Source organism: Rhododendron vialii, chromosome 8a, assembly GCF_030253575.1.
Source record: "Rhododendron vialii isolate Sample 1 chromosome 8a, ASM3025357v1".
NCBI lineage: Eukaryota > Viridiplantae > Streptophyta > Magnoliopsida > Ericales > Ericaceae > Rhododendron > Rhododendron vialii.
The window spans coordinates 24,705,716-24,720,364 of NC_080564.1; the positions used below are offsets into that span (position 1 = coordinate 24,705,716).

The window sequence follows — 14,649 nt, forward strand, 5'->3', positions numbered from 1 at the left end:
GCACAGCTTATGGGATCCACTCCGAACTTCGTACAAATAATTCGAGCCGTTGAATAATTTTTAAAAAAAATTGAGTTTGCATCACAGAACATCAGCTCGATCCAATATGTGTAGGTATTCAGATCAAGCTTCTCATCTTTGAAAGCTTGATCGGAGCATCTACACATATCGGATCGAGCTAATGTTTCGTGATGTCCACTCAATTTTTTTTTTTAAATTATTTAACGGTTTGAATAATCCGTGTAGAATCTAAAGTGAGTCTCACACGACGTGTGGTGGCCGGCCACCGTATGGCGTGGTGGCTGTAGCGCTGCTGGGAAAATGGATTGCAAATAGGACTTGAGATTTGACCACCCCAAGTGAGTTGAGTTTTGTTCACCCGCCTCTCCACTCAAGAGGGTGAACATTATTCTCGTTTTAATTGGTTGAAATGACGTGCATCCTATCACAAAGTTGATGTCATGCTTACTAAAAAATATATTGCATGATAAGTATAACATCACTTTGTAGTGGTGTCTATACTATTTCAACCACCAATAAAAGAGAAGGGTAATGTTGACCCACTTTTTTGTACGGATCCAAAACGGACAAAAGTGGATATGTACGATGATACACCGTCTAGTCAGCATAACGGACCGGAATGTAACTGTTGCGGTGGACTCTCTCTCTCTCTCTCTCTCTCGTCTACGTTCTTTAAATTATACTCCATCCCTACAAACACACAGTAGATTCACCCAAGATTTTCCAATTGAGCGACGATCACGATCCCTCCGTCAGCTTTCTCTCTCCCCCCTCTCTATCTGTACGTATCTACACACGATTTGTATATACGTTGATGCAATTTATTCGTTTATGTTTCAATTATATGTTTAGCATGCAAAATCTGGACGTCGTTTCAGATTTTCCTTTTCATTGGCCGTGTAATTAAGCCTGCAGCTAGAAATATCACAATTTCAGGTTTCCAAGAGAAATTTTGCTGATCGTGTGGGAATTTCTATAATTTATAAGTTCCTTAGGATTTGTAGCTTTTGGAAGGGGATAATAGCAATTGTTGTTTGATTTGTTCACTGATAAATTTCTATGTTGATTGTTGATATGTCTGGGCCAGCTTGCGTGCCTGCCACCTGCTACTATTGAGTTTTTTCCTTTAAATTTGGTGTTATGCGGATGGCAATTGACTCTGGATATAATTTCTATCGTTGGTATTAGACGACGTAGTTGATGGATAACTCATGAATTTGGCAGTCTTATAGTGTATAAAATTAGAAACAATCAATAGATCATAAGTAGAAGTAGAGTAGGCAATCAAAAGTGGAAGTTGGAAATGCTATTATGGACTTCTTCTATGAAGATTTTTCTTTTAAATTTGGTTTCACACGAACAGCAATGGATTCCTGATAGAATTTCTCTCGCTTGTTTGAGAAAACATAGTTGATGAATAACTCATGAACAGCGTAAAATTAGAAACAATCAATAGATCACAAGTAGAAGTAGGCAATGCTATACTGAATTAAAAGGATTATGAAGTCCATGCTATAAAGTGAGTTACATTAGCCTTCCTCATATTGAGTCATCATCTCTGACAGCAACTGTGTTTAGGATATCTTTGTTTGCTTCATTTGTAGCAATATGATGGAGTTGTTGAGGGTATTATGCATGAAATTCGTTTTTCTTTATTTCTTTTGAGATTTATGTATGACATTATTGACTTCAGTAGGAATAACTGTGGAAGTGTCCTAGCAAATTCTGTCCTATTTATCCTACTCGACGTCTATCTCAAACTCACTTGTTTTCAACTGGTGGGTGTCCATAAAAAGTTCTCTTTTTTTTCTTTTTCTTTTTCTTTTTCTGTTGGGTTCTATTGTATGTATTTTGTATTGGTGTTTAAGAAGTTTCACTTCTATGTTGTCTGCAATATACCAATAACTCAATAAGTTCGTCAATTGAATTAACCATGTGGAATTTTAGACATTCATCATGCACATTCACCGCAAGAGCAACGTAGAAATCATAGCATGAACAAAAGGCAAGACAAGCACAAGTGTTTTGACAGTTGTTTGTCTACACATTTCAAACTGCTATTACACTGAGTCAATGAGTTTTCACTAGGTTCACCCAAAACCTTTGCAGTCCACAAAGGGGTGTTCCATAGGTTCAGTCACTGCCTTTACAACCAACAATCAAGGAAAACAGGGTTTTGTTGGCTCAACCAAACCCAACAACCTTCAAATCCTAACATATAAACAGAAAATGAAAATTTTTATTGAGCTTAAAATAAATCTTTGAGTGGGAAAAAAGTGTAAGAAGGGGATCCTCATTGCAGGGGACAAAATCAAGAGAGATAATCTTTCTCGGAAAAATATGCACTCGTTGTTACCAATAATATTTGCTTCTTGTGTATATTGTATAAGAAGGTTGAACAGGAAAGAATATGTTGTGTGATGACACATATCCCATTTGTATTATGGTGTAAAAAATGTACTGCATGATGCTTTTTGCACCCATTTTTATTCCAAATATACATTTCATCCTTTATTGTGATGTGAAGTTATGAAATGCCATTCTAATTCTATTTTGTGGTATACTTTTGCGGCTTTGCCCAAATTCCTTACTACAAATAACTACATATTGTAACTTCACCTACTTATGGGAAACAAAGTACTTAATTTGACCCTAAAAGGCAAAAAATACAAGTGCCTAGAAAGATGTAAAGGAACCAGTATTCACGGCTGAATAAGGAATTTCGTAACTGCACTAGGAAGCAGTTACACGATCCAATTGCCTATTGAGCTTGAAATTTTATTTGTGAGACTTTTAGAGGTAACTTGATGTGCTACATCATAGGATGGACTGATCTAAGATAGTGTTTGGGAAGAGTAAAACCGAAAACCAGTACGCGCAGTCTTCATGAATCCTATCCTCTGTGAATGAATAGAACATTATGTCAACTGGTCAGCCTTATGTTATGGAACGCGGATCGGACCAGTACAATTAACTGGAACGTAACCGTGGTATGTCGCATGCCCTAAAATTGTGTTACCACTTACCATAGGGGTAGGCCTTCTATAGTTAACTGAAACAGAACTCTCTTCCTTCAAGTGTAGTTGTACCATGTTTTGAAACTTACATACCAAAATATAGTTTTCTACGGTCTTACTGGTCTCTGGTAATATCAGTTCAGCCGCTCCTCTAAAGTACTTGTTATGGTTCCCTAAATACTCGATTACTGAGTATAAAATTGCAAATTAAGTCGGTAAAGGCTCGTGTATCCACTCTGGACTGTGACAGAACATATGGGAGAGAGAACTGATCTGTATTAGAGAATATTTAGGGTGAATGGTTACAATGCTAACGTAAGCTTAAATAGAGAAAAGCCTAGAAATCTCTACCTAAAATAGAAGATTACAAAGAGAAATGATTACGATATTATCACGATACGATTCTATGCCTAAAATACAACATACGCCGAGATCACGATGCATATACATTCACACATGGTGCAGAAACTCTTGATAGCCCCACTAAGGGTTGTTTGTTCGTGTCTTGAATTCATTGGTACATGTATTGAACAGTGAGTTTGACAAAGGAAATGAGCAGGAAAGAAGAATATGATCTGCCCTGATTGGATAATTCACATACAACTTGAACTGTTATTTTTGAAGGACGATATATTGGCTACCCTAAATGAAGTTCAGTATGCATCTGCATGCCTGAGTACTTCCACCAAATAGAATATTCAAGCCCCTGAGTTTGATGTTTCTCATCTCTGATGACAGGAATATGGATGGACCAACAGGCAGAGGCACTGGTGCAGATACGCCTTTGCGAAATTACAGAATGGGAAAAACGCTTGGCCATGGTTCATTTGGCAAAGTGAAAATCGCAGAGCATCTACCGACAGGGTACAAAGTGGCCATCAAAATTCTTAACCGTCGGAAAATGAAGAGCCCTGACATGGAGGAAAAAGGTATGAACCGTATGACTAAATGTTTATCTGGTTGATCCAGTTCACTTATCAAGTTATATTTGATTGATAGGCTCAATCTGGATTGTGACCCAGCAACATCCGAGTTTATGGCTATTCTCTTCTCTGTATTGTTTGTTGAATTTCACTTCTATGTTTTTCATTGATGGGAAATGCAAATCACCATTTTGAGAAAATATACTTGGTCTGATGCAGTGAGAAGAGAAATTAAAATATGTAGGTTATTTGTGCATCCACATATTATACGACTTTATGAGGTAATCGAGACACCAACAGACATATACGTGGTTATGGAGTATGTCAAGTCCGGAGAGCTATTTGATTACATTGTGGAGAAGGGAAGATTACAGGAGGATGAAGCTAGGAGCTTTTTCCAACAGGTAAATACCCTGTTTCTTTTGGTGTTAATTTTTTTTTTCCTCCTCCTTTTGTGGGTGAGATTCCTCCCTAGTGGATCAGTTATCTCTTGGTAATGATGGTTGTCATAATTGATGTTCTAAATAATGGTATGATTATCTCTCTGGAAGATTATTTCTGGTGTGGAGTACTGCCACAGAAACATGGTGGTTCATAGAGACCTAAAGCCTGAGAACCTTCTTCTACATTCCAGAGGCAACGTGAAGATAGCTGATTTTGGCTTGAGCAATGTTATGCGGGATGGTCATTTTCTAAAGACAAGTTGCGGAAGCCCTAATTATGCCGCCCCTGAGGTTTAAATTGAGCTTTCTTTCAGTTGATTGTGTTTTGGGATTCGAAATGGGTTATAATATGTTATACAAGACTACTTATCATAATAAAAGAATAAAACAATAGAGTTGTTGACTTGAGAAGTGTAACACATGATTTTTGTGAAGGTCGTTTCTGGTAAGCTCTATGCTGGACCTGAGATAGATGTTTGGAGTTGTGGAGTTATCTTGTATGCTCTTCTTTGTGGCACCCTTCCTTTTGATGATGAGAATATTCCCAACCTCTTCAAGAAAATAAAGGTATTGCTTATGATCTAATTTGGAGAGAGATAATCTACAATTTGGATTAGATGTATCGTTGTGGATCATAGCAGAACTTGGTTCTCAGGCCTCTATATCAAACTTGCAATTCAGTGTCTATTCACAGTTGTGTTGTTGATCACTTACTCTAGATTATGTTCTTCAGGGTGGAGTTTATACTCTTCCCAGCCATTTGTCACCTGGAGCAAGGGATTTGATTCCAAGGATGCTTGTAGTTGACCCTATGAAACGGATAACCATTCCAGAAATCCGTCAGCATTTTTGGTTCAAAACTCGTCTTCCTCGCTATCTAGCGGTTCAGCCACCAGATCCACTGCAGCTTATAAAGAAGGCATGTTTTGTTGCTATTCATCTTTTTTTGAGAATTGGTTCAGAATTAGAGCATATCATATATTAGGAAGTATATGTTGCCTACTTATTGTTCCTGTTTTTATCTTTTTACCGGTAATATACCTGTGTCTACATGCAATTAAGGTGCAATAAGAAAGAATTGATATGAAATGTTGCAGCAATTCACCATGGAACCACAATTCCTTTTGTCTGCCATGTACTAGTTAACTCTCATAGATATATCTTCTGAAGCTAGACTTGAAATGCATACATCATACCAAATAATATAGAGCTGGCCCATTAGCCCAGTGTCCGGGCAAGGGAGGGTGACCATCCAGTTTGCGACAGCCCCAATTTCAATGGGTCTTCACTAGTTAGTCTTTTGCTGAACTAGATCGTAACATCTTCTCAGAGTGGGCTCATGTTGGAGCTTTGGAAACTGTTTAAACAAATCCCTGGATTGGGCCAAACTTCCTCTGTGGATTTATTGTCATCTTTTACTTGCTAGAGAAGGTAGAATGTAGTAGTTTTGATTTGCGTTAGCTAACTTAGCTGTTGTAGGTCGTGAATTTTCTGGAGTTGTCCTTCGGGATTAATACAAATTTGGCCTGCCCATGGGACAGTCCAGCCTATGCCTAGAATATTGCAAGTTCATTCTCCATTTTCTGGTAGTTCATTGTGAAATTCTGATCCTTCTCCAGTTCTTTCAAGTCCTAAATCATCAATTAGCCAGGTTTGTTTCTATCTGGTAGGTGGGGGCTTCAGAACCTGGCCATGAAGTTGGAAATTTTGACCTTGATAGCTGCGCAGAGAGTGAAGTGAGAAATTTCTATGGGAAGGGAAAAAATAGGGATCTCCCTGAGCAACTCCTGATTCTAGACAGCTTCAGTTCAGTTGTTTCCCAAACATTGCCAAATGCTTGGACTTGGGAGAGATCTTAATTTCATTGGATTTTATAACTGTCAAACTTTTTTTTTTATTTTCATTGTCCGAATGTTGAAAATCTCAGACGTTTCGGTTGTTTCTTCTAAGTTATTGGAGTAGGATGACACTGAGTTTACCATGGTTAGCGAAATCCCTGATTTAATTTGTAGCATCTTGAAATTCCATGATCCCCAGTGCAACCAAAATATTAAGATTCAGAATTATATCTCATAGAATCAGATTGTCAGTGTAGCCAATGAATTCAATTTATTCTTTGAATCAGATTGTCCAGAGGGAGAGTGTAAAATTGGATTCCACTTGAAAATCAACATTAGGGACCATTCTATAGCTTATGTGGTTAGCAGATATATTACTCCAGTACAAAATAGTAAATACAACACTATCACTTTTGGTGTTATAACACATGGAGTATCAAATTGTTGGTTCCCTTTAGGAATCTTAATACTTCGTTACAATTGATCATCATATTGATTCTTCATCCAGTTTTATTATCCGATCCAAGATCCCGATATGATCAATCTGGGTGTTAACTCAAACATAGGATGAAAATGATAAGGAGAATTTTACAAAAGAGAACACTGCCGCAGTTGTGGGCCACACTGTGTGTTAATTATTGATCTGAACCGTTCATCTTACAGGGCCCATAAAGTAGTATATTCAGGTTAAAAAAACAACTTGATCAGACGTCTATAGGTATATCAAATTTTGAATTTTGTTTTGTGCAATGGACCATCATGGACAGTTTAACTTTAAAAAAATAGACAGAATCAGACCGTCCATTTTATGAACCACAATTCAAATTTTGATATACCTGTTGATGTGATCAAGCTTATTTTTTTGCAAGGATCTACTACCTACAGGCCCTGTAAGATGAACGGTTTAGATTACAACAATAAACGTACAATGGGGCCCACAATAGCGGTGGTGGAGAAGTGGACTTTTACACCGGCGGTGTAAAGAATTTGTTCTCTTTACAAAAACGTAAAAACAACATTGGCAATTTTTTGAAGTTTGCTAACGGCTATTGGTCTCCACTTTTAGCTTTCACATCTCACATCTTGGGTTAACTGGGTTCCTTACTTTGTTGCAGATCGATGAGGAGGTTCTTCAAGACGTACTTAAGAAGGGAATTGACAAGAATCATTTGGTCGAATCTCTTCGAAATAGAATACAAAATGATGTATTCCCTCTTCTGATTCTTATATGATTTTCACCTTTAGTTTTCCTTTCTATCAATTTGGCAGTACATCTTGTATTGCATTTCAGTTATGTATCTCACTCCAGCTTATATCAGGCTACTGTTGCATATTACTTGCTTGTTGACAGTCAGTCCCCTGTTTCCAGTGGCTATCTAGGAGCTGAGTTTCAGGAGGTGTGTTTTCTTTTCCGTCCTTTTTCCTTCTGGGATTGGTAGTTTGTGGTTTACTTTGCTCATATTTCTGGCTTTCAAGCTGTGAGAAAATATTGTTTTGGAATCTTATGTCTATATTTCTGTCTATGAGATCCTACTTTCGAAGTTAAAATCGCTTTAAAAAAATAAGTACTTATTTGCAATTTTCAAGCTTAAAAATAATAGGCTTACTGATATCAAAAAATATGCAATTTAGATCTTGTTTGATAGATTTTAATGAGATCTATCAAACCCTGCAAAAAAAAATTAAAAAATTATTTACGTAAGCCCATTTTTAAGATTGAAAATAGGTCCTTATTTTTTAAGTACTTATTTGAGAAAGCAGAATGGGGCCAATGAAAGCACCATGGGATTCTTAAAAGACTAGATGCTATACTTCATATTTATCGTCAATTTGATTTTGAATCTCATTTCAATCCTAGTGTAACTGGCAACATGGGGTCCCATTAATACTTGGGGAGGACATGCCCACAAGAAATTGTCTGAGCGAGTCTTTAGTGATTCGAGTTTTCTTAACTTCAAATGCTAAAGCATAAGGAAATCAGCAACTACCAATCTTACCTTTTTTAAGTTGTGCGAGTCTTCAAGACCTTCATTTATCAGGTGTCAAGTTTGTAAAAAGTTTGGAGCCTCATTCTATTGTAAAAGGTTGTGTGCGCCATTCATAGTTGAGCTGATCCTGGGTCTGAATAACATCTGTGCTTGATTGTGTATGTTTATGCATATTCCGTGTTTGATGGTGCCAAGTGAAAGGGAAAAATCAAGGTATCTATACAGAAAAATGGAGTCTAAGTTTATTGACAACTTTTTCCCCTTGATTTGTAAATGTCCATTAGGAAACTTTTTCCAGAATTCAGAGTCATTTGCTGTCTATATAGTAAGAGTCCAAGCGATGCAGTCCTCCTATTTTGATGGTGAAGATGTGCTACTTCTGCCTAAAATATTGCCAATAAAAAGTCGATTATGTGATTTTTCAGAAGTTCCAAAGAAAAGTGAAAGAAATAATTCCTTTTGTTGCAGTGGCGATACTGGTGGAACTTTTTACCTTTCAGTGAAGGAGGACAAAAATTCTCTTTTACCATAAAATTCCTTCTGTGTATCTTTTTTGTAAAATACTACAATGTCTGGATTTCGGTTATAAGTAATTCTCTGTTTGTTGAATATCATGCCTCACTATTCAGGTGGTTACTTTGTCTGGTTCTATGTTACTTTGTCTGGTTCTATCTTTTGCCTTACAAACCGAGAAAGTTGCTTTCCATGCTTCCCATAAATGCAGAATGTCTGTTGATGTGGATTCCTGTAGATTTTCACTGAATGGGATCAGTTTTATACTGATATATTTACACATGTCTAACTTGCATTTAGATCTTGAGGCCTTATCTTTGGAAATAATATATGTTCATCTTTCAGGACAGTGGTTCTGCTGGCATACATCCAGATACTTCTTTAAATTTGGCAGTTGGGCACTTCCTTCAAGATTCAGGTTTAAGGCCCCAGTTGCCAACTGAGAGAAAGTGGATTCTTGGACTGCAGGTTCAAATTTCTTGCCTTTAGACCATAAATACGATACTATATTTGCCAGTGTCGTTCAGAAGCTCTGCCAACACAACCACCTTTTGGATAACAACTCTTAATTTTATTTTATTTTACCTGGACCACCTGTTATGTTTCTTGGCTTGCCGTAACAAAAGCAAGAGGTTAACTAGTCAACCTGTTTTTGTCCCAAACCGTTAATAGTTCTTGAAAACAAAAAGGGGAAATGAGTACTGAAAATGCATTTGGCGGATGTGTTTGTGAACACGACCCATTTCTGGATTACTTCCTTAATTGAAATTGAGTTTAGAGATTGAGAATGAAACTATGCAATTAGAATTTTTTTTGGAAACTCCACATTTTTGTATCTAAAAATGTGGAAATTTTGATTAAAAAAAATATATGATAACAGTGAGAACCAGCCGGCCATGTTCATATTTATTCTTTTCTTCTGTACCGGGCCTAATGAGTCATTCAGTGACAAATTATAGAACTGCCCACAATTCTTTCAGCCCACTTTCGGAATTTCTTGTTAGAATGTGTGCTGACTGTTGATATCATTTCCTCAGTCTCCCGCCCCTCCTCGTGAGATAATGACGCAGGTTCTCCTCGCTCTGCAAGCAATGAATGTGTGTTGGAAAAAGATTGGCCACTATAACATCAAGTGCCGATGGTTTCATGTCTTTCACAACCCTGAAGGCATGAATAATTATCATTCTCCTGATAGCGATTATATCACTGATGAATCTGCTGTTATTCATGATGATTTTCGTGCTCAAAGCGTTGTAAAGTTTGAAATGCAGGTATTTCTTTACAACATCTGTTTCTTCTATGCAATCTTCTTGTACCTGTTGGAAGAGACTATCTTGCATTACTAGCTTTTGCTTCTTAGGTTTGCAATTCCTGAAGCTGCCAAAGCCAGGCATTTTAGAACATTGCTTCTTCATTTTTTGCCTATTTTCTAGAATTTTTAACTAAGTAAGAATTGACTATTCAAATTCAGGTTATCATGTACTCTCGATACCATGGATATATGATGTTTGCAATAGATGCTTTTAGCTGTTTAAATTGCTCAGGTTTACATACTGATATTCTGAATTAGTAGCGGATACTTTTTGTGGATGGTTCATGGTTGTGCTAATACGAATGTGCATTTCCATGATGTCTCTATTTTGTTGTCATCAAGCAGATTTCGGGTTGGCTCGCTTTTTATTTCAGAAATCATTTAAGCTGTATCCGTACAAGGCATTTTGTTCTTTAATGAGTAGTGCATGTTTTTCTACTAGAACTTTTGATATTAAGGCTTCCAATTATTTGGAATTAGTTTAAATGGTATTCATTTTCTTCATATTACATGGACCAAAAGATCTCCTAATGATCTAGATGACTAGTCAATTGCAAAAACATGAACTGCAGATGCATCCCTCCGCATACCTTTGTCACCTTTCCAGTTAACAGTTTTGGACATGGTGGATACAGAATACGTGTAAAAGACGGCCATTTTAATTGTGTCATTAGAAAGTATGTAGCCAGGAAAGGATTGTTAGTACTGTATTTGGACCAAAACCTGTTGATGCTGATACGGTTTGCCGGTTTTATATTGCAGCTGTACAAGACTCGCGAAGAGAATTATCTGCTAGATCTGCAGAGAGTCAGTGGTCAGGCATTCCTATTCTTGGATCTTTGTGCTGCTTTCCTAATGCAGCTTGGGGTTCTTAATTAGCAGGCCTCTGGAGAAGAAGAGGAAGAAACATGGCCATTGATTCACTATAATTTTCTTTTCTTCTTCTTTTTTTTTTTTGGAAATGCATTGTCAATTGTTTGTAACATTTTCTCTTTTTCATATCCTTCTGTTCCTCTCTAAATTTTGTGTCTTCATAGTTCTTTAGGTTGATCTTGAGTTGTAGAGGCAGGGCATAGGAGGCCAGAGGCCAGCCTTGTCTTCAGCATCAGATCATATGTCATTGTTAAAACCATCTAACTGTAATGATATGAGAAAAGTTCTCCATATGCCATATGTGATTGCTGCTGCTGCTGCTGCTCTCTCTCTCTCTCTCTCTCTGACTTTTTGTGTATTTGTTCCAGGGATAGAATCATTTAGTTCAAAACCAGGAGATTAGATTGTTTTTAGCATCGTTTTATATGAACTTTGTTCATCTTTGGACTACATTTTTATACCTTTTCAATTCTTCTTGTGAAACCAACGATGTGATGTAAAATTTTACCTGAAAATACTAAAAATTAAGAGAAAACAATCAAAAAGATAATATCAATAAGACTGGAAAATTTACGGCAAAGGCCCGTAACTCATTTTAAAATTTAGATTGCCAGAGCCATAGGTAGCTTAATGCACTAGGTATGACTTCCAGCAAAAACTAGCCCAAACACGCTGAGTAGTTTATGTGACTTACCATTGACAACCAACCTTGGACGCAAAATTGGCTCTGCAGAAACACAATCTACTAACAAATGCATACACAAATGAAAAAAATGAAAAAGAAAAAGAAGATACAAGTAACCCCATTATTTTACCTATGTACTTCAAACAAAAAATGTTTTGTGAATGAACAAGTAACCCAAATCTTGTTGTGACTCACTTTTACCTCCCTTCGAAATCTTTCAAAAGCATAGGAGAACCAACAACTACCCTAGAATCATCACTGATTTCAAGAGTCGGATCTCCTTCGGTATCCCTTTTGCTTGATGAGCTCAAACCGATGAGCTCCTCACTGTTACCATTTTCGGTATAATCAAGCTTTGATGATGCCTCTTGAATCTGCAAAGCAGAGTCCAAGTTCCACAACACTTCTCCCATGGAAGGTCTATCAACCCCATAATCTGCCACACATTTCTCAGCCACTTCCGCGTACTTCATCAATGATTCTGACCTAATCGCACCCACAAGATGAGGATCAATGATCTTCTCGATCAACCCCTTCTTATTCTGTTCCATTGCCCATTCAGCCAAACTCACCTGAGCTCTTGGCAGTGATGGGTCTAAAGCAGGCCTAGCACATAAAACCTCAAACAAGACCATCCCGAAAGAGTAAACATCTGATTTCTCAGTCAGTTGTTGCTTTCTGAAGTACTCATGATCAAGATACCTGAAACTGCCCTTCACAGCCGTGCTAACGTGGGTTTGTTCCAAAGAAGGTGCATCTTTTGACAAGCCGAAATCAGAGACTTTGGCGGCAAAGTTCTCATCTAGGAGAATGTTTGTGGTTTTCACATCACGGTGGATTATCCCCTGTGAGGGTCCCATGTGGAGATAGTGCAAACCCCTAGCTGTACCGATGCAAATCTCAAGCCGTTGTGTCCAAGTTAAAGGAGACTGTATACATCTTTTTCCATAGAGGTGGTCGCGGAGACGGCCATTGGACATGTACTCGTAGACAAGGATCATTTCTGACTGTTCATCGCAGTAACCAATTAGGGAAACAAGGTGGCGGTGGCGTACCTTGGAAAGGATTTGTATCTCTGTCTGGAATTCGTTTATCGCTTGTGATGAACTAGCATTTCCACGCTTTATCGCAATCTTTGTCCCATTTTGTGACTCCCCAAGATACACCTTTCCAAACCCTCCAATCCGGATAACTTTACTATCATCAAACTTATTCGTTGCATTGCATAGGTCAGCAAAAATAAAAGCTGAAACCAGTTTTAGAAGACTTATCACTTGAATAGCTAGACTTGCTCTTCATTGACGAGAAACTAAATTGGGTGGAATTGAGAGGAAGGAGCCAAGATGAGAAGCTGCCTCTCTTCTCATCTTTAGGCCTCCTTTGCCACCAAGACACGCCAATTACAAGCAACAAAATTGATGTTGCCCCCATTGCCAACGCGAAAATTGCAGCAATGCGGGTTTTACTTTGTCCTGATTTAGGACTTTCGTATTTTCCATTGGAAGAGAATGACCCATCTAGGCTTCCAGCAGAATTGCTCATTTTCATGACCTCAAGGCCATTGAGAATAGCATTTGGGAGGGTTGAGGAAAGATCAGAAGCAGGGCCCACTTGAACCATTATGGAACTGTTTGAAATGGTAGAGGCATTCACCACAAAATCTTTATAGTAAGGGATGGCAAGGCCAAAGGTGAGGGTAGAGAGGTCAAGATTTGACACCCCCATAATCCCATTGACATAGACATTGAAATGTAATTCATCAAGGGATGTACTCACAATATCACAAAAGTGCATTCTGATCAAGTAAGAGAAACTTGGATCAACAGGAAAAACCCAAGTGAGGTTGAAGTTGGCATCAGCCACGCCGGGATCTGCCATCTCCTCAGCTGTGGCGTATACCCAATTGGGAGCAATAAAAGGTGTTGCTTCGCCACCTGCCGAGTATTTGATGATATTCGGAGCCACAGATACATCCTTAGCTCCTTCTGGAAATTCCATGAACTGGGTGTCAGGTAACCAAGTCCTCCACAGGGTATCATTTTGAGGAGTGATATTCGGTCCTCCCACATTCAACCGATATGATACTTCAAGTGCATTGCTAGAATCGGGTATAAGACCGTCGGGAGCTGAGATAAGTTCGATGGCATTGATGAAGGCGAATGAATTCCCGATTGGAGAGAACTTGAGGTAGAGTCCATTAGATGAGATGTTGATGAGGTATTCTTTGAAAACCATTGTAGTGTTGTTTTCCACTGAAAATTGGTTCAATACAACAGTGGTATCAGCGGTGTCGACACTGAAGACAGCGGTTAAGAGATTGTATTTTTGGTTGGGTAGCGGGTGGAAGTAAAGGCGTAGCCAATGGCAGCCTGGTTTGAAGATGGGGAATTTGTACGTTGATTCATTTGGAAGATTCTTGCTGTAAGATATAAAGGAAGGGAATCAACTGAAGGAGAAGAAGAAGAGAGAGAGAGAATCAACAGAAGTTGATAGGTTTTCGTCAGTGGACAGGAACGAGGATGATTCGGGATCAGACATGAAGGTTCTACCATCATCAAGAAGGGTGTTTACAGGAGACCCACAATTGATGAGATAATTTTCAGGTGGTATGTATTTAGAAGGTAAAGGAAAGGAGGAAGAAGAAAAAGAAGAAGAATTGTCCCCTTGGGCAATGCAAGGGATTCCGGAGGAGAACAAGAAGAGTGAGAGGAAAAGCAGGTGGAGGGAGGAGAGGGCACAGGCGTTCGACACCAAACTTTTGTCCTTGCCGCCCATTTGGGTTGTAAGTCGCAACGATCAATGGCGGTGTTGAGCTAGGTGAAGCGGTGGAAATGGTTTAGTGGATGTAAGTTACATCAGATTTGTGCTAATTAGAATGTATATAGTTAGTGTTACAAGCCTATGGCAATCCAAATAAACAATTTTCTTCATAAAAGTAGAGATTGTGAAGGGGAATGGAGACAATGGGATTGGGGAACGAATAGTAAAGAATCTGTTCGCAATGAGACCTAACCCAGAAGCGAGAGAGAGAGAGAG

At 38.3% G+C, this 14,649-nt stretch overlaps 2 protein-coding genes across 2 annotated transcripts; one reads left to right on the forward strand and one right to left on the reverse strand.

Annotated features, from left to right (window-relative positions):
- The first annotated feature begins 3,593 nt into the window (after positions 1-3,593).
- LOC131336500 (SNF1-related protein kinase catalytic subunit alpha KIN10-like) lies at positions 3,594-11,221 on the forward strand. Its single transcript, XM_058372370.1, has 11 exons — positions 3,594-3,694; positions 3,777-3,967; positions 4,181-4,365; positions 4,513-4,695; positions 4,840-4,971; positions 5,138-5,323; positions 7,358-7,447; positions 7,562-7,639; positions 9,089-9,211; positions 9,781-10,014; positions 10,818-11,221. Exons 1-11 carry the CDS (start codon positions 3,609-3,611, stop codon positions 10,932-10,934), a joined length of 1,605 nt encoding a protein of 534 aa, XP_058228353.1. The 5' UTR covers positions 3,594-3,608; the 3' UTR covers positions 10,935-11,221.
- Positions 11,222-11,693: 472 nt separating this feature from the next.
- Positions 11,694-14,586, reverse strand: LOC131336501 (probable receptor-like protein kinase At5g61350). Its single transcript, XM_058372372.1, is given in 2 exon segments — positions 11,694-12,858; positions 12,860-14,586. Coding segments are annotated over 2 exon segments (2,577 nt in total). The 5' UTR covers positions 14,389-14,586; the 3' UTR covers positions 11,694-11,810.
- Between the last annotated feature and the right edge of the window lie 63 nt (positions 14,587-14,649).